Here is a 25,162-nt window from a genome sequence, read left to right as displayed (position 1 = left end):
GCTGCAGAAAACTGTTTTTCTTTTAGGCTGTGTGCTCTGGTTCTGTCAGAAAAGCCGTGTGATCTTCCGAAGGCTCTTTATCCCTCCTGATTCCATCCTCCTCCTCCTCCCTCTGCACCACATGTGAGGAAGATTGCCCTGGATTCTGATTGGTTGAAGAAGCACAGAAACACCCAGAGGGACATATGGAGCTTATTAGACACAGAGAGGAGGTGATATCATCTCTGACCATCTCATCCCTCTAAGGTGGATCACATTCTTCACATGTGGACCTTTTTTACAGCCTGGAAATCCTGAAATCGCCCGTCTGCAAATCAAGCACAGTTTTAAAGTTTCTGCTTTATGTGTAGAATTATTTAGTCCAGGTTTGAAGAGTAATTATTGTAGTTTTTGAACTGGACCTGTTGTAATACTAAAAAGATGGACCTGCTACATACTAAAAAAAGCAAAACTTTTTTAAATAGATTAAAGGTTTCACACATCAAAAACTGTGTTTAACCAATCTTTACCAAGTAAAGACTGGTTTAGTTCAGGTTGAAATTGTAGTTTTTAAACTTCACAGAAACATTGACGGAATAGCCCTTTACAGAACATCGAATCGGAAGCTAACTTCACCGCCAGGCCTGCAAAGCTCCTGCAGGCCGCCGGAGGTCGCTCTGCTCCCGGCCTCCTCCTCCTCCGCGACTCCCCATCTCATCTTTCCAGAGGGGGGAAGAAGAAATCAGATCGAGCTTTTCCGGTCCGCTGGTTCTGGTTTCCCTCTGGACGCGCAGCAGGTTCGGAGATCGAAGCCGCGGCTCGGTTCTGACTGGCGGCTCCGACGCGTCCGGACGGCTGGGCCCTGAACCTGTGAGGGTCCGAGAAGAGGGGGAGGGGGGGACGCCTCCGCCTCCCCCGACTGTCGGATCCGCGACAGAACCCGGGTTCCGTCCTCCAGAACCGGACTGGAGCTTTAATCCGCTCGGTTCTGCTGTCGTGGCCCAAGGAAGGAGGACGGGTCCCGCGGGGATGAGAGACTGGACCTCCTTGGTCTGGTGCCAGAAGCATCTGGAACGGATCAACCCGGAGGACCAGGAGGACCAGAACACAACTCGGCTGCCTTTTAGTTGTTTTTGTCTGATGAAGCTGCCCTGAGCTGCAGCTCCGAACCGGATTTCCTCCCCCTGAGGTACTAGGCATGCCTAATCCCAGTTCTCCCCTGCGCGCGCACTGACCGGCTCCAGAACCCGCCCCAGACCCGGCACCCCGCTCGGGGTCTACTATGCGCTGAAGATGTGCGCAGCCCGGTTCGGAGGCTGCACCAACGGCTGTGCAGAGGAGGCCCCCGGCCCGGTGCCGGCCTCCAGGATGCTGGACTGGGCCGAGGCCGGTCCCCGGATCCTGCACAGCCTGGAGATGGGCACGGTCATGACCGTCTTCTACCAGAAGAAGTCCCAGAGACCCGAGAGGAGGACCTTCCAGATCCGACAGGACACCAGGCAGGTCGTGTGGATCCGGAACCCGGAGAAAACCGAGGGAGAGGGTGAGTATTTGGGCTTCTGGACCGTGTTCAGAGACCCGGTTTCAGGTCTTTAAAGCAAACTGGGTCTCAGCTGGGTGTTAATGCAGAACAAGTGATGGGTCCAGATCAGGTCCTGAGCAAAAGATCTCCTGAACCACTGGACGGATTTTAATGAAACTCTCAGGCAGTCATCACCTGATGTTCATCTACTACTGATTATCATTCGGAGACAATCCAAATCAAGATGGCCGCCACAGCCAGCTGGCTCAGTTCTAACAGTTTTGCTGATAATGACCTGAAACTAGGTGTGTTGGGACCTGAGGCTGATCCGGGACAGACGGCGGTCAGTGTGGATGGGATGGGAAAGACTCGAAAAGACTTGGGGAACCAAACCAGAGGAGTGTGAGACCCAAGGACAGAACAACAAACTGCACCAGAACCAAATCCGTCCTGAGGTTCAGGAGACAGAGAAGGAAACAAGGTGAAGACATTATGGCACACCTCGTCCGCTCAGCTCGAGCCTAAAGCCAGAGAAAAGAAATAAGTTTTCAGTGAAGATTTAAAGGGATCGACAGTCTGAGCTGCTCTGACTCCCATAACCCATAAGGTTCTGAAGGTTCTGTCAGCCCTGGTCCCAGACGTCTTCGTCCCAGATGTCCTTGTCCGTCAGTGGCCTTTAGAAAGCACAAAACTTTACAGATACTGAGCTAAAAGTTGGCGTGGTAGTAGCGGAGAGTCATTTCCAACTTGTACTCAGAGCGTGACGTCTCGGATCATGGAAAACGTTGTTTTTAAAGTTTAAACAAAATGGCTGCAGCGCCGTCGTTTATCAGCTTAAAGAAAAGGGCTGAAAGCAGCTAAATGCTAGCTAAAGGAAGGAAAATGTCAGCAGCAGCAGCAGTAGAGCAGTAGCAGGAGCGTAGTAGCAGTAGCAGTAGCAGGAGAGCAGTAGAGCAGCAGCAGCAGTAGCAGCAGCAGCAGTAGCAGCAGCAGCAGCAGCAGCAGCAGCAGCAGCAGTAGAGCAGTAGCAGTAGCAGCAGCAGCAGCAGCAGCAGCAGTAGCAGCAGCAGCAGTAGAGCAGTAGCAGCAGTAGCAGCAGTAGCAGCAGTAGCAGTAGCAGCAGCAGCAGCAGCAGCAGCAGTAGCAGCAGCAGCAGCAGCAGCAGTAGCAGCAGCAGTAAGTAGAGTAGTAGTTTCAGGACCGATCGGTGTCTTCAGGTTCAGGTTTCTATCAGAAGACATCTTTCCTGTTCTTGTTTTTGTTTTGTTTTGTTTTTCTGTAAAAACTGACGTTTTGCTGGAGTGAACGGGCCTCGCTTAAAACACAGACGGGTCACGGCCTTTGACCTCAGGAAGTCTCAGACCGATCGGCGAGCTGCTGGAGGCTCGGCCCGCCTCGGGATGAACCTCGGAGCGGTGTTGTTGTTATGTTGGTTCAGCCCGTCCGGGGCGTGGAAGCTCTGTGTGTGTGTGTTTGTGTGTGTGTGTGTGTGCAGAAGAAACCTTGAAGCATTCACAGCTGGCATGATAGAGTTTCCTGCTGTCTGCCACGTGTCTTTACAGCAGAAACCGAAGAAAAAACTGTTGGTATGAAACAAAAGTTAGTTTTTATCAGCTGCAGGTGACTCAAAAACAGGAAATATAAAAACACAAACATTCTCCAGAAGTATAAAAATGTGTTTATTGTGTTTATTCTAATCAAAACTGAGGCTTTATCTACATAAATGCTGAAAGTAAAACTAAAAAGATTTAAAAAAAACAGGTTTTTCTTCCAGTTTGTTTGTTTTTCCTTTAATTGCAAAAAACATAATTAAAGACGGAACATTTAATATCACCCAGTTTAGTTTCAGGCTAAAATCATCCCCTGTTGAGAAATGATGATCACGTCTTCAGCTGTAGATGTACGTTGAATACTCGTAAGATATTTTGCTAACACTTCAAATCAAAAGCTTCTCGCCAAAGAGAGACTCTTCGTTTTCCGTCAGGACTTTTATTTTGGTGAAACTTCAGCTGGACCGGTGTTATCGGGCTTAAAAGCAGCCGAGTGAGTCCGTGACCCACAAAAGTTCTGAGTTCTGGTAACCGGATCCAGAACTTCAGCCTGGAGGAAGCCAACCCTGCAGCGTTCGATACTTCCTGTTTCTTTCAAACTGCTTAAAAGATGAAACTCAATCCAGCAAAAGAGAAAAAAAAACAGAGACAGGATGATTAAATGTCCAGCAGCTGGGAGTTCAGGAAATGAGGTGAGGTTCTGTGGGAGGATTGTGAACAGTTAATATCTTACCTGTTGCAGGTATCTCTTTGAACTGGGATCAGAGTTAATATATAGGACTTAAATTTAAAAAAAGTCGTTTGAGGGAACAAAAACATTCAGAAAGTAAAGGTTATTTATCGAAGGAAGCAGCAGGTTGAGTTGAATCTTCACTTCAAGGAGACAGTGAGAAGGAAAACCACCTTTTGAGCAGGAAGAAAGCTCCAGCAGAACCAAAACCAGGACGAGCAGCCGTCTGCTCCAACCGGGTGGACTTAGAGAGGACAGGAAGAGGACAGGAAGGGGACACCAACACAACCATCAAGACTGGTTTCCTCGTTTTTATCGTTACTGTATATGACTCCCTAATTCTCCAAAGTGAGATTGCTTCGACCACTTTCTGCTGCAGATAAGATGCTGACTGCTCAGAGCTGCTCCGCCTGTCAGAGTTTTTGTGTCGTCCTCCTCACCTGAGCTGCAGGGACAACGAGATGCGTCACTTTATTTTATTTTAAAACACAATAGGTGGTTCTCCTGATCCCGCTTAGTCATCAACACCTTCCCATTTAGAGTGGTGAGAATACTGCTTATAAACACACACACACACACTTTCATAACCCTGAAACGCCCCGTTACAAACAGCCTCCCACCGGACGAAGCCTCCAGCAGATTCCAGGAACTCAGCAGGTCTCTTTTTCTCTTTATCTCTTCCAGTTCTGTCTCTCATCCACCCTCCTCCTCCTCCAGCTATCCTTCACTAACTTCCTGCCCCCACACATTCACCTAAATACTGTCCGACCTTCTGTCCGTCTGTTTTCTTGACTTTATTTCAGAGATTCAAGGTTATTTCTTGACATTTTTCGCTCCTCCCCTTCTTCCCTTTGTTTATTTTTGTTATCTGATCCGTGTTTTTCTTTTACTGTTCGCTTTAAAATCCTCGTTCAGCACGTTTCTTTTCGCACCTTTCTTCCCGACCAGGAGCTCAGGACTGATGTTCTGCCTCTCTGGGGCCGGGCTTCAGGCTTCAGTCGGTGATTAAAGCAGGAAGGGCCCTAACGAGCTGAAGGAAAACAAGCATTTCTCTTTGAGACAAACGCTTTTGGCAAACGGTGAAGGTATAAAATCCTCAGGCACAGGAAGTGCCGGGTTATCAGGGAGTGTCTCGCTTCCTGTCTCGGATTGAAGGACAGAAAACAAAAGCTCTGAATCTTTTGCAGGAAAGACGAACATGAGGCGTCTCGGATAGGAGAACAAGTCGTTTAAAGCGCCGTTAGTCCGTATTGTGTAGTTAATGTTCGATTTAAATGAGAAAACTGTGTAATTGTTGAGTAACGGTTCTTTGGAGATGGTTATTTTAAGACAGTGATCTTTAGTTCCTCTCTGTGGGCTGGCAGTAAATCAAAGAAAGCTGCTCCTCCTGAAAATAAATGATAAAATTACAGAAAATCTCAGTTTAAAACAAATCCCCTTAAATCCTACAGAGTCTGAGCTGCCATGGAGAATCTTTTCTTTAACTCTGACCTGTTTCCCAGTCCCCGCTGATGGGCTGCCACTACCACCGTGCTTCACTATAAGGATGGTGTTCTCAGCTTGATGAGAGTTGGTGTATTTTTCCTCGATGGCTGAAATGTTCAGTTTTGCTCTCCTCTGACCGCATGTTTGGGGAACAGCCTGCCTTACAGCTGATCCTCTCGCCTCCATCAGGGTTGTTTTCGGCCTCCTGGATTCGTCTCTGATTGACAGACGACCCTCTCTCGGCGTGTGGCGGCGCAATCCTTCCATTTCGTCACGCTCAGCCAACCATCAGACTGTTGGGGAGTCTTGCAGGGTCTCGGTGTGATTTTAGGAGAAGCAGGATTTGTTTGAAGCTGGGTCTATCTTGTCAGCGTTGATAATATCTGTTTAACGTGAACCTGGTCGACGTTTACTTGTGTTTTCTATCGACAGATGTCCAACAGGTGACAGGTGCGGTCTTAGAAAGGACCTGAACATTTAGAAATGGTTTCTTGATGGTTCTGTGAAACAGTGGACCGAACATAAAGAATCTTAGGGTTTATAAATCTGACACACTGACCAGCCTCACTTTGTTCTCCTCTGAAACAAGAGTCAACATTTTTCAGTCCTTAAGAATTTTCATGCTTAACCCTAATTATCCTCCCGTTTTTTTTTTCCTTTCTGCTTCACATTTCTTGGACGTCGGCTGGCAGGAAGTGATGTGACCAGCTGCACCAGGAACAGTTAGTTTCACTGCAGTTCTCAGCAGCTGCTGCTTTCAGGAGCTGCCGTTCGTTTCAGCGCTCGCTGACGGCGGGCAACAACAACAATAAAACGAGACAGCTGCTCTGATGTTAAAACATATTAATGTCGAGCCCTAGAACCGAGTCATCAGTGCGTTTACTGCTGAAAACATCAGTCACTCTGCTTCCTGCGGCTCATTAAAGCCGCTGTTTTGATCACATCCGTGTTTACAGCCACCACCAGGATTAAAGGTTGTGTGTTTCTGTGAAATGCAGGGAGTGTGTGTGTGTTGGTGTGTAGCGAGCTGAACTGATGTAACGTCCAACACCTAAAACTAAAAGGGGGGAAGTGATGACGGCGCTGGCAGGAATAAATAACAGCGTTGTTTTGGTTTGGATTGGATTAGACATTACTTTATTTACTAAGAATTCTATGATTATTCGGGAGAAAAAGCAGCGGCAGCAGCTAGCGGTAGCACTTCCATGCAGCCCGAGCCACTTCCTGCAGGAGTTTAATAATAATTTGGCTGAGATAGCCATGTAATACACAACTGAAGGTGGTGTAAATAATAGCTTTAGCATGAATCACATTAACATTTATAACACATAACAGAGTTATAACACATTAAACAGACATGTGTTATGTGTTATAACACATTAAATATGCCCGTTTAATGTGTTATAACTCTGTGTTGTGTTATAACACATTAAATATGCCCGTTTAATGTGTTATAACTCTGTGTTGTGTTATAACACATTAAATATGCCCGTTTAATGTGTTATAACTCTGTGTTGTGTTATAACACATTAAATATGCCCGTTTAATGTGTTATAACCCCAACAAAGAACAGTTTTAGTGAAAAACTTGAACTTCAGTTTGTTTTGCTAACTGGTTAAAACCAAGGAAAGAATAAAACCCTCTTCTCTTTTCTTTTCTTTTATTTTATTTTAAGTAATGACATTTTGACATCGAGGGACAGGTTGAATGGTTTGGGCCTCTCTTTTTTGTTTTATTTTTTTGTTGACATGTGCTTCAGTCCAGGCAGAACCGTTGATTAACACGTTGCCCTTTTCAGATCTACACAATCTGAATAAATTCACAAGTTTAAGGTGAAAGATGTTGTCTTAGTAGCTAAGAGCCCAAACTGAGAGGAAAAGATCCTAATAATTTACTTTAGTGTGACCAACTTTTTATAAATGGTTAATACAGTTCACATTTCTGTGTTTTAAACCCTCTGAATGAAAATCAGACACACTTCCATCTGAGGAAAATGAACTTTTCTCTTCATCTGATGCCAGATCTTCTTGCTACCATCTGCCAACGCAGGCCATTCGGATAAGAACCAGATCCCCTCGCGGCTCTTTGATTCTGGATTATTTATGGATCGAGCTTCTCCCTCCATTGTTTCATCTTCTGGATGAGTAACGATGCTTTGTTGGGAAAACCATTGGACGTAGAAGAAGCTCCTTTTGGTGGAAACCTGCGAAACCAGATGGATAAAGCAGAGAGGAACTCGTGTGTGAATGTGCTGAGTGTGTATTTGTGTGCGTTTGAGCGGGACAGCTGCTGTGTCAATAATCTGAGGTTTTCTTTGTGGGTGTGTCGGCCGCTGCGAGCATGAAAGTCGAGTCCAGAGTTTACATCACGTTCTGCGGCCGTTAACCCTTCAGAGGCAGCTTCCACCAAGTCCTCACACAGAGACACTGAAATGTCCAAACTGGAATGTCTCTGGAGACATGTTGAAGGCATCCGCCAACCTTCTTCTCCAAAGCCCGTTGATAATTTGGGGCTTTTATTTTGAAATAATCTAAGCGGACAAAATATCGACATTTTGATGAAGTGGAAAGAAAACTAAGATAAAAAATAAAAAGTTAAAGCTGCTGCCAGTGACTCATTAGGGTACTATGTCTGTCACTCCCCAACAGCACAATAAGGCAGGTAGACAGGAGCGTAGAGTAGAAAGTAAGCCTCAGACAAACAGTTAAGATAGCATCTCACTTGGCGGTGGCGACTTACCGGAGACACAAAATTGCAAGAAAATACAAAGATGTTCACTTGTAATCCCACTGAATGACACAAATATGTGTCAAAGTTTGCTGGGGGGGGTTGGATACATAACAAAGTGCAGCTCAAGCGCTATAGAATTACAGAAACCAGGTTTTAGAAAAGCCGCGACAGGAGAGCAAGGGACCCCTCGTGAACGATTTGAGACATTTTGGAAACTCCCTCAGCAATCGTAGTCCAGTGAGATACAAGTTTTACTGTTCAAAAACCATAAATAATCCTAAAGTGTAAAATGTTGGTATGTTTAGGGTGTGATATCAAACTAAGTTGATCTCTAAAAAAAATCATCTAACTTAAACTGCGATTGTATAAAAACTGTTAAAAAAATATCAAAACCCCTCAGTCACATAAAGGCCAACTTTCTGGGACGTGTTTAAACTCTGAACGAGGTTTCTGCCGTGAAGTCTGAGCTGTGGAGCTCCAAACAGAGCTGGTTTCACTACTCATTTCCACTAAATCCCATTTTTATCTACAGGGAGTTTCGCAGTTTGTTGCTAATTTTGTCTACGTCTCATGATATACAAGCTATAGTTGCTGTTTCAAAGGTTTTAAAATGCCTGAAACTGTAACTGAAGTCACACTCAGTTTAGTTATTAGAAATACTTTTTTGTATTATTGTAGCTGATTTTCATAATTCACCACGAGCAGAGTTCTCTTCTTATTGTTTTAAAGTAAACGAGTCCATCGCTCGGCGTGGATCTTTCTCCTCCCAGCTGTGAGGACACCAGCGTTCCTCCAGCGCTGAAGACTTTTCCAGACCTTCCTCGCTTCCTGCAGCTGATAACTGAGACGTTCCTGTGTGTCCTCCGCGAGCGTTTATTCAGCCCTGCAGCAGCACATTTCTTTGTGTTTGGCACGGAAACGAACAACGTGCCAAAGTGTGATTTATGGTCGTGCATATTTGTGTTCATGCAACACTATCCTTCCTTCCTCCCCCCTCCTCCTCCTCCTCCTCCTCCTCCTCCAGTTGACATACGGGAGATCCGGGAGCTGCGGTTGGGGAAGGGCTCCCGTGACTTTGAGCGTTACCCGGAGGAGGCCCGTAAACTGGACCCGGCCCACTGCTTCATCGTGCTGTACGGCCTCGAGTTCCGCCTCCGGACCCTCAGTGTGGCAGGTCAGACCTCAAACTTAGAGGTTAACATTTATTTGGTCTCGCTCTTTATTTTTTCAACTCGCCTCACGGAGTTGTTGGATTTAGATTCTCCCTCTCTGCTCTGAAGGTTGGATTAATGCCCTGCTGTTGCATCTGAAGTTCTGACACTTTAAAAAGAATAATAATGCCCTACATTTATAACACATTTCAAATTAACAAGTGCTACAAAAAAAGACTTTGTTCATATATCAAAACATCTAGCAGATAGGCGCCATGATTCTTAGTTTTTGTAACTTTTATACTTTTCAAAATATTTAACTTTATTTACAAATATTTTCCCATAGAAATGCATTAAAATCTCATTGATTCTTTCAAAAAGGGGGTTCTCTGAAATCTGTGTTTAATAATGTTACTTATAGTTTCTAGATCCTTTTCTGCTACTTTTAGCTTTTCTTTAGCCTTTTGCTACTTGAGGATTTTGCTTTTACAGTGTTTTATGTAAGAAGGGAATAAGATAAGTTTAAAAAGAGTCTCCGCTTCCAGTTTTAGAGAGCGAAGTCAGAGCTCAGATACGGTGGAAGTCTATGAGAGTTTGGGTGAGTTTGGGCTGCACTCTGGAGAGATTTGAGAGAAAAACGTCCATCCTAAAGCAGCGAGAGACACGCTGGGTGAAAGAAGACAAAAATACCCACGTTTTGATGTATAAACTGTATGAAAATGTAGATATCAAAAGATATGTTCACCTAGGAGTTATTCTTCAATCAAACGTGTCTTTTAACTTTTAAGAATCTTTTTAAGTTGGAGCGACAGCATCCATATTCATGCACTTTAATTAATTTCTTTCTTGTTCCATGTTTACTTATTCATTTGTATTTGTTTTATTTGCACCAGTACACCACAACGATTTCCTAGCCTGATTCTGATTCTGATGATGTTTAAAAATGGAAGGATACCAGTTTAATTTGAGGAGATTTAACAGCTGGAACTAATAAATCACTGCTGATTGGAAAACCTGTGTGTGATTGAAGCCTTCAGCGAGGAGGAGGTCAACATGTGGGTCACCGGACTCAACTGGCTGATGATGGACACCCAGAGGGCGCCGGCTCCTCAGCAGGTCGACAGGTCGGTTTCTGCCTCGGCCCAGATCAATCTGCCTTCTGCAGCCCTGTATGTGGACTCAGAGAGGAGGGCAAATATTTGCTTTGGGATAAAAATATTTGCTGCAGATGAAGGTGTGGGGGCAGGTTTGGGCTGAAAAACACAGCGAGTCTGTGGAGGAGACAGGAGGTTTGCTGTAGACAGAATGTGGAAACGGAGACAGGAAATGAAAATCACTAATTTGGTCTGTTTAGGAAGTTGTGTAAACTGTTTGGGGAGAGAGCCATCAGCTCCATGGGATGTTGTTCTTGATTGTCACAAGAATAGACATCAAGATTCTTGTATTTAATAAAAACAAAATGTAAATTTAGCTTCAAGCCCATTTGTGTGCATAATGATGTCATTAAATGGGACTGGAGTTGGAGTTCAGAGTGAAGGTTTCTTTCTTTTTGATGTAGCATATTCTCTTTTTTTTACCTTTAACAGACTCTAGAGATGGTGAAATCTTTATTTTGACAAACTACAGAACAATATTTGCTTTAATACTGAAACTGCAGCAAACTTAAACCACTAAGTCTTGGAACGTTCATGAGGGTTCTGTTACAGGTTGATTTGTTCATCCTAATAAGAACCAGTTGTTGATCTGAATAAGACAATAACAGTAAAGAACAGTCTGTAGAACGTGGCGGTCCAGAATAAGTTTTTCACATTTATTAGAAACAAGCGATCGTCGAACACGTTTTCTTTAAGATCCTCTTCCTCTCCCTCTGCAGGTGGTTGAGGAAACAGTTTGAAGTCGTGGACCGGAGCCACGAGGGCAGGTGAGCGACTCACCGCATCGACACCCAATCACAGCTTTCGCAGCGGCCCGAGGTGGATGCTGATTGGCCGGAGACGGTTGATCGGAGAACTCGCTGCGACTCCAGGCCTCTGTTTGTGTGTAGAGCCTCTCCAGGACAAACAGTCTGCCGCCGCTCGATAAGAAACAGGAAGTGATGCAGCGGACTTGGAAAGGGCCAACTTCCTGCATCCTGTGAAAATAGTAACAGTAGTCAGACGGAGCACGGGTCAGAGCGGGCGGAGACGGAGGTCAATGACCCCTGAAAGATCTGAAGCCCGACTCTTTCTCTCCACCTGCCTTGCTCTGTTACCGTCGGGTCCGTGTGTTCGGTTAAATTTCCCAGTGATCGTGGCTTAAAATAAACAGACATCAGCTCTAATGTAATCTTACAGATGTTGAGCTTCATATTAGTTTCAAACTGAGACAAAAAACCTGTTGTTCCCAGGTGATCCCTGCTCTAAAGCTCTACGATGAAACAGGAGCTTCCTCTCTGTGAAAATGCTCTAGTTTCCTTTGTTTTGGGAAAATCCATGACGTGAACTGAGTTTGTTTTGTTTTCTTCCTGTTTTCCTCTCCAGCATCACCCTGAAGGAAGTCAAAGCTCTTCTTCCTCAGATCAACTACAGAGTCCCCAACATGCGTTTCCTAAAAGACAAGCTTCAGGTCAGAGACTTGAATCTTTTCCATCTGTAGCTCCTCCTGCAGTGATTCGGACTGTACTGACTCGTGTTTCTGCAGGAGGTGGAGGCGAGGAGCGAACTGTCGTACCACAACTTTTCGCAGCTCTACAGGACGCTGATGTTCGACTCTCAGAGGACTGTGAGTCTCAGACCGTGTCTCTGATTGGAGACGTTAATCGTGTGATTTAAGACAGTGCTGCGTGTTGTAGTTTGCCTCCGAGCGTCACACTGGAGCAGTAAAGAATTCCTGCAGCAAGCAGAAAGTTTGTTGCAAAAGAAGGAAAACATTAGTTGCATTGTAAAGCACAAAAGGACGTGGATTGGAAAACATTTAGCTGCTTCAGAAAGTAGATTAAAATGGCTAAAACATGCAGAACCACCAGTTAAGTTCCTAAATTTACTGTTTTATAAAAGGTTTCTCCTCCTCAGAAATGTTGTTTGATTGTCACTCAGTCCTTCGGTGCATTAGGAGTTTTTCCAGCTGTGCTCTCGCACTACGCTCACTTTGTGCTCAACTGTTTCTGCTTCACCTGCCCCCCTCCCCCCACACCTGTCCATCACCTGGCTCCTCCCCTTTCTTTCCTCAGATTATTGAGCAGCTGGAGCTCTCCTTTCCCCTGCGGTGAGTCCCTCCACCTTTTGTCTCCTCCTCGTCCTTTAAAGCCTCCGTCCTCACATCCCTCCCAGTCCCAGTCTCTCGTCTGTGTTCAGTTATTATCAGTTGATTTCGGGACACGTTTCCTCCTCAGTGCATGTGAAACAGGCTCTAAAAGTTATCATTTTTCTCGCCCACCTCCACTTTCATTCAGCGTTTCCTCCTCTGAGATTAAACGTTTGAAAACCTTTCGTGTTTTTTCAGAAACGTCGACCGACCGGAGCTTTGCCAGATCACCTTCTACGACTTCCAGAAGTTCCTCCAGATGGACCAGAAGGTACGGAGAAAGACTTGTCAGGAAACGCTGTCTGAGACCTCCTTGTGCTCACTCTGCTTCTTCCGGCTCGTCTCAGGAGTCCTGGGCATCAGATCTGAGTCGAGTCAGAGACTTTCTGATGGGCTACATGAAGGGGGGGCCTCAGCCTGAGCCGATGCTGCAGCTGGATGAGGTGACACGCTGATGACGAGCGCAGCGAACACAACCGAGAACCGAACGCTCTCCACTTCACAGTCATTTATTTCCCCTGTCATTCCAGTTCCTGGCCTTCCTGTTCTCTAAAGAGAACTCTGTGTTCGACCCCCGCCTTTCACCTGTCGTTCCTGACGACATGAAGCGTCCTCTGTCCCAGTACTGGATCTCCTCCTCACACAACACGTGAGTCAATGAGGGGCGCTGTCCCTCACAAAGACTAGTCCTAAATATAAAGGTTATCATTGCAAAGACACCCAACATTTTCCTTGATCGATAGTAAATTAAAAGTTTGTGACTGGATGCCAGTGACAGAAAAAAGGTTAAATATATTTTTACCTGCACGGACAATGCTATCCTAATGTAGGTGAGTCAAGCTTCCACTTGGCGCTTTGTTTAAATTGAGTGTGGACCCACATTTCAGAATTGAATATCTGGAAAAAGGTGGAGAATGAGTCTCTGCCTCAGGCGGAATTAAAGTGTTGGAGAGTGATGTTAGGATGGAGATGGACCGACGGATCCTCGTCTTCAGTAAACAGACAGTTGCTTCAGTGAAGATGGAGTTGAGTCAAAAAGCAGTCAGTCTACGTTCCAACCCTCCCCTGCAGTCATGAGGTCTGGATCATGACAGAAAGGTCTTGGATACAAGCTGCTGAAATGAGCTTCCTCTGCGGCCGAGGAAGAAGATGGATGGATAACTACAGTATACAATAAACAATAATTCCTTAGGCAGCTTTCACAAGAAAACAGTGGATTGATGAGGTGTAACTTTAAACTGTTCTGGATTAGGGTCTGCTCCTGGCCTAGCTTAAACCTCGGTACATAAATCCATATCCATGTCCATCTTTCCAGGACAGGAAGGTGGAGTAAAACTTAAAGAAAGTGAAGTTGAGCCAAGTTTTAGTTTGCTTTGATTAAAGCGCCATCAGACAATAATTACTGTAACACAGATATGAAGTCCTATATGTAGTATTCCTCTTCCTGTTTCTTAGCTACCTGACAGGTGACCAGTTTTCCAGTGAATCGTCTCTAGAAGCCTACGCTCGATGTCTCAGGATGGGCTGCCGCTGCATCGAACGTAAGAAAACCAAAGTCTAAGTTAATCTAAATTCATAGCTAGTGTTATTCATCGAAGCTTTAGATCCATTTTAGGTTTTTATCCCTGACTACAGCTACGTTAGGGATAGAATAAGCACAGAGCCTTTGACTTGGTGTTTAAAACTTGTTTGATTTTGTGGTTTTGGACCTCAGTGGACTGCTGGGACGGACCTGAAGACCTGCCAATCATCTACCATGGCCACACTTTAACCTCCAAGATCAAATTCCTGGATGTGCTGCACACCATCAAAGAACACGCCTTCGTCACATCTGAGTAAGTTCTGTACAAACATCACTTTTAGTTTGTAAAACCAACTCCTGTCTTCTGTAATCAATCTGGAATGAACGTTTTTACATTTTAGGTGTGAAAACTGAGACGCCTTCCTAATGTTGTTCCCGTTTAGGTATCCTGTGATCCTGTCCATCGAGGACCACTGCAGCGTGGTCCAACAGAGGAACATGGCCACACACTTTAAGAAGGTGTTTGGAGATCTGCTGCTCACCAAGCCTGTGGACAACAACGCAGACGAGCTTCCTTCGCCCTACCAGCTCCGCAGGAAGATCCTCATCAAGGTGAACAGTTTGGGGTGGATTAGACACCAAACACTCAGGATGACGATGAGAACTGATCTCAGATCTGCAGCTTTTTGGTTATTTTTGGGGTGATCTGCAGCTCAGAGTGTCTCCTGTTTTTATTGTTGCATCGCAGCACAAGAAGCTGGTGGAAGGAACCGTGTATGAAGAGGTGACATCCGCCAGCTACTCTGAAAACGACATCAGCAACTCGCTGAAGAACGGCATCCTTTACCTCGAGGACCCCATCGACCACGTGAGCGACTCTGCTTTAGGAGTCTTAATTTATTAAACATTCAGTGGATTACTGAGGAAAGACAATAAATAAATCTGCGAAAGACAAAAAAAAACGAACAACAACTATGGAACTGTAAAGCAAAATAATAAATGTGGAATACAGGACGTATGTAACTAATGCTCAAATCTGATGGTATATTATTATTATTTATTAACTAAATAAAAAGCTGAAAAAAATGGAAAACAATTTAAGTAATCAGGAAAATAAAAAGACACCAAAATGTATTAAAAAATTTAAATAAATGAAAAAAACTTAATTATAGTCATAATTACACCTCAGTGAGTATGCTGTATTAATACTTAATTATTGAAAGTACCTATAATACACAACCATCCATAAAATTAGAAAGAAATAATTAAAATTTAATACAAATCAAATGAATCTACCAACCCTGACCAAAATTTTATTCAAAAATGTGGTTTAGGAAAAAGGTGGGGATTAAGTACACATAAATCAATTCCTAAATTAATGAAAAAGAATAAATATTAACATATGTCAAATTATGTCTGATTTTTTTTTTACAGATTTATATGTTTTTTGTAGCATTCCTCTTTTTCCGCGACTCAAACTGAAGATTTCTGAGATGTTTTTTGTTTTTTACAGACATGGACGCCACATTATTTTGTCTTGACCAGCAATAAGATTTATTACTCAGAGGAGACGTCTCGCTACCAGACGACTGACGAAGAGGAGGACGATGAAGGAAAAGTGGTAGGGAGATGATGCCGATGAGTCACATGACCTCTTTTTGATGATTTAACAGTGCTCCACATTTCTTCTCCTTCCTCCGTCTTCCAGGAGTGCAACAACAACGAGCAGCACTGCGCGGAGCACTGGTTCCACGGGAAGCTGGGTGGAGGTCGGGATGGGCGGCAGGTGGCAGAGAAGCTCCTGCAGGAGTACTGCGAGGGCGGCGGGAAAGACGGCACCTTCCTGGTGCGGGAGAGCGAGACGTTTGTCGGGGACTACACCCTCTCCTTCTGGTCAGTGATTCCTCAACAAACACTTTTATTCCCAGTCTAGTTAAAAAGGAAAAAATTGTGCAAATTTTCTTGAAATCAGAGGGGAGGGAAAGGTGACAGGAGTCTAATTTAGTTTATTAATGCTACAAATCAGCAGGCTAAATCTGCCCCTGTTCCTCCTGCAGGCGTTCTGATCGGGTCCAGCACTGCAGGATCCACTCCCGTCAGGAGTCGGGCTCCACCCGCTTCTACCTGACGGACAACCTGGTGTTCGACAGCCTCTACCGGCTCATCTGCCACTACAGGGAGACGCCACTGCGCTGCAACGAGTTCGAGATGAGGCTGGGGAACCCCGTGCCGCAGCCCAACGCGCACGAGAGCCGAGAGTGAGCTTCTGAGACCCGAAAAACAGGAAATGTTTCAATTGTTTTAATCAGCTGCTATTGTTCTTGTGTTTGTTGATTCTTTGGTTTTTAGAAATTCACAGACACAACTGAACACCTTTAGAATTTAAATCTGGTCCAAATAGCTCTGCAAACATCAAATTAAAATATGTAAACATTTGTTAAAGGCACCATAATTCTGACAAAGGCTTAAAGTCATGAAAACTAGTAGTGTGGTTGTTTAAGGAGTTTGTTTGTCATTATATTGTTAGTTAACTAGCTTGGGAAGCTTTAAGAACAGAGCCTGTTCTTATTGGTCAGCTGATTGATCCAAAATAGCAGAATAATTCTTGTTTGATTGAGTTTTTTAAAAGTATCAGCTATGGAGGAGTTATGGAAATTATCTCATGGTGTCCATTAAAAGCAGCTCTCAGTTTCCTGTTGCCCAGGTGGTACCACTCCAGTCTGACCCGCGTTCAGGCCGAACACATGCTGATGCGTGTCCCCAGAGACGGAGCCTTCCTGGTGCGGAAACGCAGCGAACACAACTCCTACGCCATCTCCTTCAGGTGGTCCACCGGCCCAAACTCGTTCTCGTTCCACAGCCACGCGCAGAAACGGCTCTGTTAAACGATTCTCTTGTCCCGGTTGTCCGTCGGCTCACAGGGCAGAGGGGAAGATCAAACACTGTCGCATCCAGCAGGAGGGCCGCCTCTTCATGCTGGGAAGTTCGGCAGAGTTTGAGAGTCTGGTGGATCTGGTGAGCTACTACGAGAAGCATCCTCTGTACCGTAAGATGAAGCTCCGATACCCGATTAACGAGGACACTCTGGACCGGATGGGCACCACGGTGAGTCATTTCAAAGGAAAAACCTGAAATATGAAGGAACACATGATGCTTCAGGCAACTTTTCTATTAATCTAGACATCAAGACAAGATTGTGTTTGTGTTATTTACAGGTGGGCAGTCAGTGTAACTTTTTAGCTTTCAGAGTTCGCTCTGAGTTTAAAACAAAGAATAAAACCCTCCATATTTCCATTTGTCTTCTCAGGAACTGGACTACGGAGCGCTGTATGAGGTTCGCACTCCTCATTTCTACGTGGAGGCCAACAAGATGCCCACGGCACGGGTGAGTCAGGGCGCAAACACACTCAGCAGTTTACAGCTTAACAAGTCAAGGATCAATTACTGATTAACAATAATTAACAGATAAATACTTGTTATCAGCTAGGTTCTGACTGTGTACAGCTTTTTTTAAATCAGACAAAGAGAAGTTTCAAAAGACGTAAAACAAAAAAAAAAAGATAAAATGAGGGGACAGTAGGAAACGTACCCTTAAATCAGTGGTGTCCAATCCTGGTCCTGGAGGGCCACTATCCTGCAGGTTTTAGTTGTTTCCCTGCTCTTCAGCAGGTCTTCACTTTCTGCAGAAGCCTGTTAATCACTCAGTCATTCAAATCAGGTGTGTCACAGCAGAGAAACACCTAAAACATGCAGGGTTGGACACCCCTGCCTTAAAGGGATGGTCCTGTCAACTTTAAGGTGAATTTCTGTCTGATAGTTATCACCTTATCAGTCAGAGCTCGGAGGATGGAGAAACAGGTAAAAGTTTTCATTCAGGCTAGGCTAATGGCTGTCCAAACTACAGCTTTTTAAATCGTTTTTCAGGCTGTAAAGGAGCGCTTCATTAGCTGATATTAAACCTCCAAAACACAGTAGAGCTGAGGCGGATAAACGTATCAGTCAAGGGTACATTTCACTAGATTTTCTGAAGTATTTCTCTCCACATCAATCACTAATCTGTCTCTTCTCCTGCGTGTTTCAGTGTACAGTCAAAGCTCTGTACGACTACCGAGCTCAGAGAGAAGACGAGCTTTGTTTCCCCAAACAAGCGCTCATCATCAACGTGGACAAACAGGAGGGCGGCTGGTGAGCGCCGACAAGCACAGCTTTCTCTGTGTTCTGTTTTTTTTTTTTTTTAAAAAAACGGAGAAAGAAGTCTGCCATTAACGGGCTTGTGTTTAGGTGGCGAGGGGACTATGGAGGAAAGAAGCAGCTGTGGTTTCCTGCAAACTACGTGGAAGAGGTGCCCAGCTCCCCCACCAGAGAACTGGATGAGGCGGTGAGAGCCAGAGGTGGTTTTGGCTTCCATAAAACAGTTTAAAATATATATAATGTTTTCCTTTTGTTTCAGTCGACAGAAAACAGTCCCCTGGGTACTTTCCTCAAAGGCTTCATCGACGTACCCACCTGCCACGTTGGTGAGGAAATAAACTTCCTATAGTGCAGATTTATTTGTTAAATTATCAGGTTTAGAAGCTAATTTTGGTGTTTTTCTTTATGTGTGTAAAATGAGCGCTGTCATTTTAAATTTGTCCTAAACACACATTTCAGCAATATTTAAAAGATATTAAGGTGCCTTTCTTTGGCATCGTCTTTTGTTTACAAACAATTTTTAAATTCTATGAAACCTAAAATCCTTATGAATGTGTCATGTCTTGCCTAAAGCTCTGCTCCTCCACTGGTTAAAGTTTTTATCCCCCCTCTTCCTTCAGTGGTGCACAAAGATGGGAAGAACTCCCGGCCGTTCGTGTTCACCATCCACTCCCAGCACTTCTTGTCTCACCCGGTCCAGATGCTCGACGTGGCGGCCGACTCTTTGGAGGATCTCACAGGCTGGATCACCAAAGTCCGAGAGGCTGCGCAGAACGCTGACGCTCGGGTCGGTGTGACACCATGACTCGGAAAACAGCTGGCAGACATTTTGTTGTAGCAACAGTTTACTTACCGACTCACAGAACCACAAAAACAAACCTGATCTCAGCTTCATTTACTTCAGGAGTTTGTAAAGTTTAATCTATGCAGACTTTTCTGTCAATACTTTATATAAATGGGGTTGTTCTGTATCTAACCTGCAGTAGACAGCAGTCAGAGCGATCTTAGTTTGGAGGATTAGGAGGATTTCTCAAACTATCAGCTACTCTCCCTTACAAAAAATCCCATTAAAATCACGTGTTCACATGACCACATTTCCACATGTGAAAACGTGATTTTTTTTTTTGTGGATTATGTGAACCGCATGTGGAAAATGGGAATCACATGTGATCACATGTGAATTTTGTGGGATTTTTTTGTAAGGGCTGAGCAATAAAAAGCATTTTCCACCATTTAAAACAGGGAAATCCCTAAACTTTCCAAGCAGTTTGAGTCAATTTGCAGGACAATAATTTCTATTTCCTGTAAAGTTACATAAAGTTTGTACAGTTTTATTTTTTATATGCTGCAAATAATCTTGAAAAACAAACTGTATACAGAAATGGTTGACTTGAGGATTTCTCAACAGTGGAAATGTGAAAAAAAAATTTTTGTTTCTGACTTTTCAAAGCCATGTAAGAACACTGTGAACATATTGTGTGAGAAGATGCACCTTAAATTTGGAGACAGCTGCAGTATATGACTGATCTCTGTGGCAACAGATGCAGGAGGAAAAGCAGATGGAGAGGAGGAAGAAGATCGCAGTGGAGTTATCTGATCTGGTGGTTTACTGCAGGCCGGTCCCCTTCAACGAGGACAGTAAGGATCAAACTTTATGTCTTTTAATTTGATTCTTGGTGCCGGCTTCATTTTATGTGTCGTGTGACGTTTGCAGAGATCGGGACGGAGCGCGGCTGTTACCGGGACATGTCTTCCTTCCCGGAGACAAAGGCAGAGAAGTTTGCGACCCGCACTCGAGGGAAGCGCTTCCTGCAGTACAACCGCCGGCAGCTGTCCAGAGTTTATCCCAGAGGACAGAGACTGGACTCGTCCAACTACGACCCGCTGCCCATGTGGCTCTGCGGCTCCCAGCTGCTCGCGCTCAACTTCCAAACTCCAGGTGAGTTTGTATTTGAACGAAGCTGCAGGAACATCTTAACTTGAATCTAAGACAAAGTTAAACATGAAACTGTCTTTTGTTTGTCTGCAGATAAACCCATGCAGCTGAATCAGGCCTTGTTTCTGCTCGGAGGCAGCAGCGGCTACGTCCCCCAGCCTGACATCATGAGGGACGACGCCTTCGACCCTTTCGACAAGGACACGCTTCACGTTGAGCCAATCACCGTCCAGCTACAGGTCAGACCAACCAGCCAGAGCATCTTCAGCTACTGTGGTTACAAGTCGATCAGAAAAAGAAATAAAAGATTAGCTTTTCTGTTTAAATTAGGTGCTGGGAGCTCGCCATCTGCCCAAAAATGGCCGGAGCATCGTTTGTCCATTTGTGGAGGTGGAAATCTGTGGAGCCGATTACGACAACTGCAAGTGCAAGACGGATGTCGTCGGTGAGTTTCATCTCTGGGAACTTTCATCTGTTTTTTTTCATCCTCTGGCTGCGTTTTAACAGTCTCCTCCTTTTGGCCCTCCCAGCTGATAATGGTCTGAATCCTGTGTGGGTGCAGAAGCAGTTTGTATTTGACATCCACAATCCCACCTTCTCCTTCCTGCGCTTCGTCGTCTACGAGGAGGACATGTTCAGTGATCCGAACTTCCTGGCACAGGCAACGTACCCGGTCCGTCTGCTGCGAACAGGTGAGCTAGCTGTTAACCATCAGCTCGAAAACTGGACTACAGGATGGCTGACAAAATAATAAAAATATTCAGCTCTTATCTCGTCTTGCCTCCTGTATGAGCTGCAGCTTTTCTGTTTTAATTTGAAAACATTCATAAAATTTGGGATCTTTGGCCTTTTTATTAATCCACCTTATGATACTTGACACTGGTTACACTGTAGAACATAAAGTTTAGAAAAATAAAACCAAAGTTTGGGAGGAGAACAGATTTCTTAGAGCCTGATTGTTTCGTTTATTTGCCTACATTTGAATGAATATTTTGTCAGGTATTTTAAGTAAAACTTTCCAAACTCAATCATGATTTTAAATTTTGACCAAACTAATGGTGATTATTGATCCCATCTAAATGTTTCCAGGCTACAGGAGCGTTCCTCTGAAGAACAGCTACAACGAGGAGCTGGAGTTGGCGTCACTTCTCGTTCACATAGAGATCGTCAACGCAAAGGTAGCCCCTCATCTTCATCGTGAGAAGATAAATGTTATGTTTTAGTCTGAAACCAACAGATGAAACGCATCTGGCTGCAGATTTGATTTATTTTAACATTTGTGTCTTTAAAGTTGACACATCAGCAGTTTTCTGATTAGCTTGACTTTATTAGAGACTAATATTTAATAACTTAAATAGTTTATATATGTGGAAGTGGGGTTGTGTTGAGTATTTTATCAGTCAAAGTGAGATTTAGGGAGGCATCTTTTGTAAGAATTAAGCTAATATCTGCATGAAGCTAAAAAAACACATTATCAAATAAAAAGAACACCAGTTAGGGTTCCTACACAATACATGTCAAAGAATAAATGTTTTATTTTCTGCATGATTCCTTAAACATAGACAAAGATGGATAGCAGGGAATGACACTGAACATTGTCCTGATAAATGTAATTTTTGTTTTACTTTCATATATCTTTGCATTTAAAGTTTATACAGCTTTATTTTTAAACGTAGCTAAGCTCATAAAGTGTTTCTCTTGCATGCATACAGTAGCTGAAATGCAAAGTGTTACGGTGATGGAATTATAGGAACGCTCGATTGATAGGACCTTGTGTGACAGGAGGAAGATGAGGAGAACCTTTACACGTCCATCCAGCGGCTGCGGGATCGAACCAGCGAGCTGTCCACCAAGGTTTCTCTCCTGGAGAGGTCGGGCCCTGCGGACCTGAGCTACCAGCAGAGTCTGGAGGAGCTCCGAGCAGCTCAGGACCAGCTGAGCGAGCTGGTGGAGGCTCGCAACCGCAGGTAGCCGAACACGGGAGGCACAAGGAACACAATGGGGAAAACTTCACGATAACTGGACCGTTTAGATACAGAACACCAAACTTCTCAAACCTCTACCCATGTGTTGCTTACTTTAAGGCTCGTTGGATGGCTGAAGTTCCCCATCACAAAACAGTTTTAGCATTTAACCCTCCAGTAATTCAAAGTTTTGTACGTCAGGTCATGAAGCAATCATCTGGTTATTAATAGGTTCTAAAGTCTATTTATTCCATGTAATCCTAAAGGTTTTCCTCTTCCTCAGGTTGGTGGAGAAGAAGAGGAGGGAAAAACTGAGGCAGCAGGTGGCAGCAAAGCGCAGCTAATCATCCCGTCCACCAGAGGGCGCTAATCCCCATCACAAACCGTGCCTGACTGCCCTCGCCGAAGTGACGTGCAATCGAAAACCTGTAACAACAACAACAACAACAACAACAACAACAACAACAACAACAACAACAACAACGCTTCCTTCTCAGTAAAAAGGAAGCTATAGATGAGGCAGAGTGAAAAAGAAACAGATAAACAGACTCATCTCATGGACTAAAAAATTAAAATAAGCTATAAAACAATCAGAACTTAAGCTGAAACACAGTCAGAGCAAACCACAGGAGCTTCTTTGAAATTAATACATTATGCATGAAGAAACACCAAATCAAACTATTCGTATTATGAATAAAAAACTCAAATATTAATTATAAATCAATACATTTTGCAGTAAATTGTCATAAATATTAGGAGTGATTCGATTTGATTATAATACGATTATCAATGCATTTCCATTATTTTAAAACATTTATTTTCAAAAAGTACTATCAATCACAACCAACTATAGAAAAGCTAATGCAGTTAGCATCGTGTTTATTTACGCAAATCAAATATTTTATAGTCATTAATAAAGTGAAAAAACACCCCGGTTTGGACTCTTTTAACGTGGCAGCACAGATTATTTGTGACATTTTAAAGTCGATTCAGAATCTTTCATGACCTCGATGCTGTTCATCTAAAAGTAGATTTATTCCCACACCTAATAAATAGGTAAGGTTAGGTTATGGAAGCCAAACTTTCTTGGCTGTCTGAGGTCTGAATAAATTTTACAGACTAAGCTCCCACTGAGGTGCAAGAAGCTCTTTGTGTCTGCTCTCACTGTGTTTCAGAAACTATGAAGAAAACCAGGATTAAAAAGGGAGAAAACTCAGGTTCATCAGAAGTAAATAAAAGGTGTTGATGCCTGGATGGAGGGAGGGAGCTGGGGGCACTGGCAGCAGAAAGGAAATCTCCTCTTTGTGCCTTTCGTTGTTCAGCTTTGTGTCGTCAGTTAAGATAAAGACAAACGGCTACTTTTCACTACAACTGGAAGACGGGAGAAGTGCTAAAGCTGGAGGAGGAAGGCACTCAGACCACTAATCATGAAGGGATTTACATCAAGTCACTTTGTTCTCAGGTGTCGGGGGGGCTGCGGTCACAGAACTTCCTGTTCGACCTGGAAGAGCACAAACTGTGGCTAACAAATCCTCACAAATAGGTCTTCTTCTGAACCTTCGTCTAAGGGCTTCGTGTTAATCTATACTACCTTCAGAGAGAGGGCGCCCCCTGGATGTCACAGGTCTCACACACGTGTCAAATAAGGGCTAACTTCTTCTTTTTTATAAATGACCAAGATCAGCCTCCGTCATCTGACTCTAATCAACAGATGTGGCTCAGATGGTCTCAGATCAGCCGAGAGCAGTTTAGGTCACCGCATGGCTTCGTCACCCCCGTCTAACTTCTAATCATGTATATAACTTTTTATTTATCACACAGGTGTAGATCTTGATTTAGTAGATTCAACAAGACTGAAAATACTGTAACTGTATGTAGATTTAATCGTGTTTACCTGGAGCTCCCTTTAAAGTTTCCCCGTCCTTCTTTCTCCCTACAGTCAGCTGAACTGTTCAGGGACTTCTATGCAAACGTCACATTTTGGCCCACAGCTAAAAAAAATGACTCGAGTTGTGTTTTCTCTCTGCTTACTGTTCAGTATTATTACTCTGCATTATGAACCCTGTGCAAGTTTCCAGTGAATAAAGCTCTTTCATGTACCACTGTGTTTGCGCTTTTAAAAAATGTTGTAAAGCGGACGTTTTATGAAGAAAACGGAACAACTGTAGGAAATTAAACTTCCCCGTGAGGAGTTATTAACTTCCAGTAGTGTTTGCACAAACATCCATGTAGAGTCTTCAGGTTAGCTGCAAAGAACAGCAAACATGTGGCAGTACTCGGTCAGTTAATAAAACAAAAACTTGTCTCACTTCCAGGCCTTTCATTCCTTGAACGGATGATCAACCGCCACCTTTTTTCGCCTAAGATCATCTTCTCATGGCAGCGACAGGCATTGATGTTTTAGTAACATCACGCACAATCTCGGACAATAACGCTCGGAGTTCGTGTTGAGGATGACTCTCGGCTACTACCACGTCCAACTTTAGCTCAGTGACCAGGTTACTGTTGGCTAAGGCTGATCAGCTGTGGTGGCCATCTTGAATTTGGGTGGTAGATGTGCAGCCAGTTCTTTCTTTTTTGAGAGTTTCATTGGAATTTATTGTTCTGGTAACTAGGTTTTCAGTAATTTGCATAATTTGTGCATTGACCTAATTGGTCAAAAGAGGTGTCAATCAAAAGAGGAGGGTCTAGATGACCATTTTGACGTCCTGGTGTTTCAATTTGTTGCTGTAGAAACCCTGCAGGATGCTTTAAAGTGAAACAAAAGTAAGCAACGGAACCCGAAAGAGTTCAGCCCTTATTCAAGTTTGTTTTACACCAGAATACAAATTACTGGTCAGTAATTGATCGTAAGTAAGTCTGAGTGGAAGTTAATGTTTCACCTTTACGCCTCAAGGCTAAAAAAACAGAAAACTCCCAGAGCTCCACTTTGTAACAAATGATTATTAGATTCCTACATCACAGCACGTCGTTTGTCCAGTTTACAACCGTTTTGTCAAACGTTGAGTTTAAAATAATGGTTTTTTGGCAAAAAGGGGAACTTATCTTACTGGAGTCACAGAGAAACTTTTTATTTTTAATTTTTTTAGAAGTTACAGAGTTTGTACAAAGTCCACCTAA

General features: G+C 43.8%; 1 protein-coding gene and 1 long non-coding RNA gene across 4 annotated transcripts; one reads left to right on the top strand and one right to left on the bottom strand.

Annotated features, from left to right (window-relative positions):
• The first annotated feature begins 709 nt into the window (after positions 1–709).
• LOC108248356 (1-phosphatidylinositol 4,5-bisphosphate phosphodiesterase gamma-1) lies at positions 710–24,141 on the top strand. 3 transcript variants are annotated; one of them, XM_017437089.3, is made up of 32 exons: positions 711–1,522; positions 9,021–9,170; positions 10,178–10,271; positions 11,021–11,068; positions 11,667–11,751; positions 11,827–11,907; positions 12,356–12,390; positions 12,628–12,700; positions 12,777–12,872; positions 12,960–13,078; positions 13,885–13,970; positions 14,144–14,264; positions 14,395–14,563; positions 14,700–14,819; positions 15,465–15,572; positions 15,660–15,844; positions 16,009–16,209; positions 16,656–16,775; positions 16,873–17,056; positions 17,259–17,336; positions 18,033–18,136; positions 18,233–18,329; positions 18,402–18,468; positions 18,763–18,929; positions 19,684–19,780; positions 19,857–20,081; positions 20,172–20,317; positions 20,409–20,523; positions 20,609–20,770; positions 21,168–21,256; positions 21,861–22,045; positions 22,326–24,141. In XM_017437089.3, the coding sequence occupies exons 1-32, from the start codon at positions 1,273–1,275 to the stop codon at positions 22,384–22,386; spliced, it is 3,918 nt and encodes a 1,305-aa protein (XP_017292578.1). In that variant the 5' UTR covers positions 711–1,272; the 3' UTR covers positions 22,387–24,141. The 3 variants fall into 3 exon arrangements, 2 of the variants coding, with proteins under 2 accessions (XP_017292578.1, XP_037830022.1); XM_037974094.1 differs by lacking the exon at positions 711–1,522 and adding an exon at positions 1,576–1,982; XR_005232798.1 differs by lacking the exons at positions 21,861–22,045; positions 22,326–24,141 and having other exon boundaries at positions 710–1,522; positions 20,641–20,770.
• Positions 16,239–17,596, bottom strand: LOC119616772. Its single transcript, XR_005232799.1, has 2 exons — positions 17,541–17,596; positions 16,239–17,079 (listed from the first exon to the last, which is right to left on the bottom strand). It is a non-coding gene; the product is annotated as an uncharacterized LOC119616772 (long non-coding RNA).
• Positions 24,142–25,162: the final 1,021 nt, after the last annotated feature.

Source organism: Kryptolebias marmoratus, linkage group LG24 (genome assembly GCF_001649575.2).
Source record: "Kryptolebias marmoratus isolate JLee-2015 linkage group LG24, ASM164957v2, whole genome shotgun sequence".
Taxonomy (NCBI): domain Eukaryota; kingdom Metazoa; phylum Chordata; class Actinopteri; order Cyprinodontiformes; family Rivulidae; genus Kryptolebias; species Kryptolebias marmoratus.
Note: the sequence above shows the minus strand (reverse complement) of the source record. Positions and strands in the feature narration are given on the sequence as shown.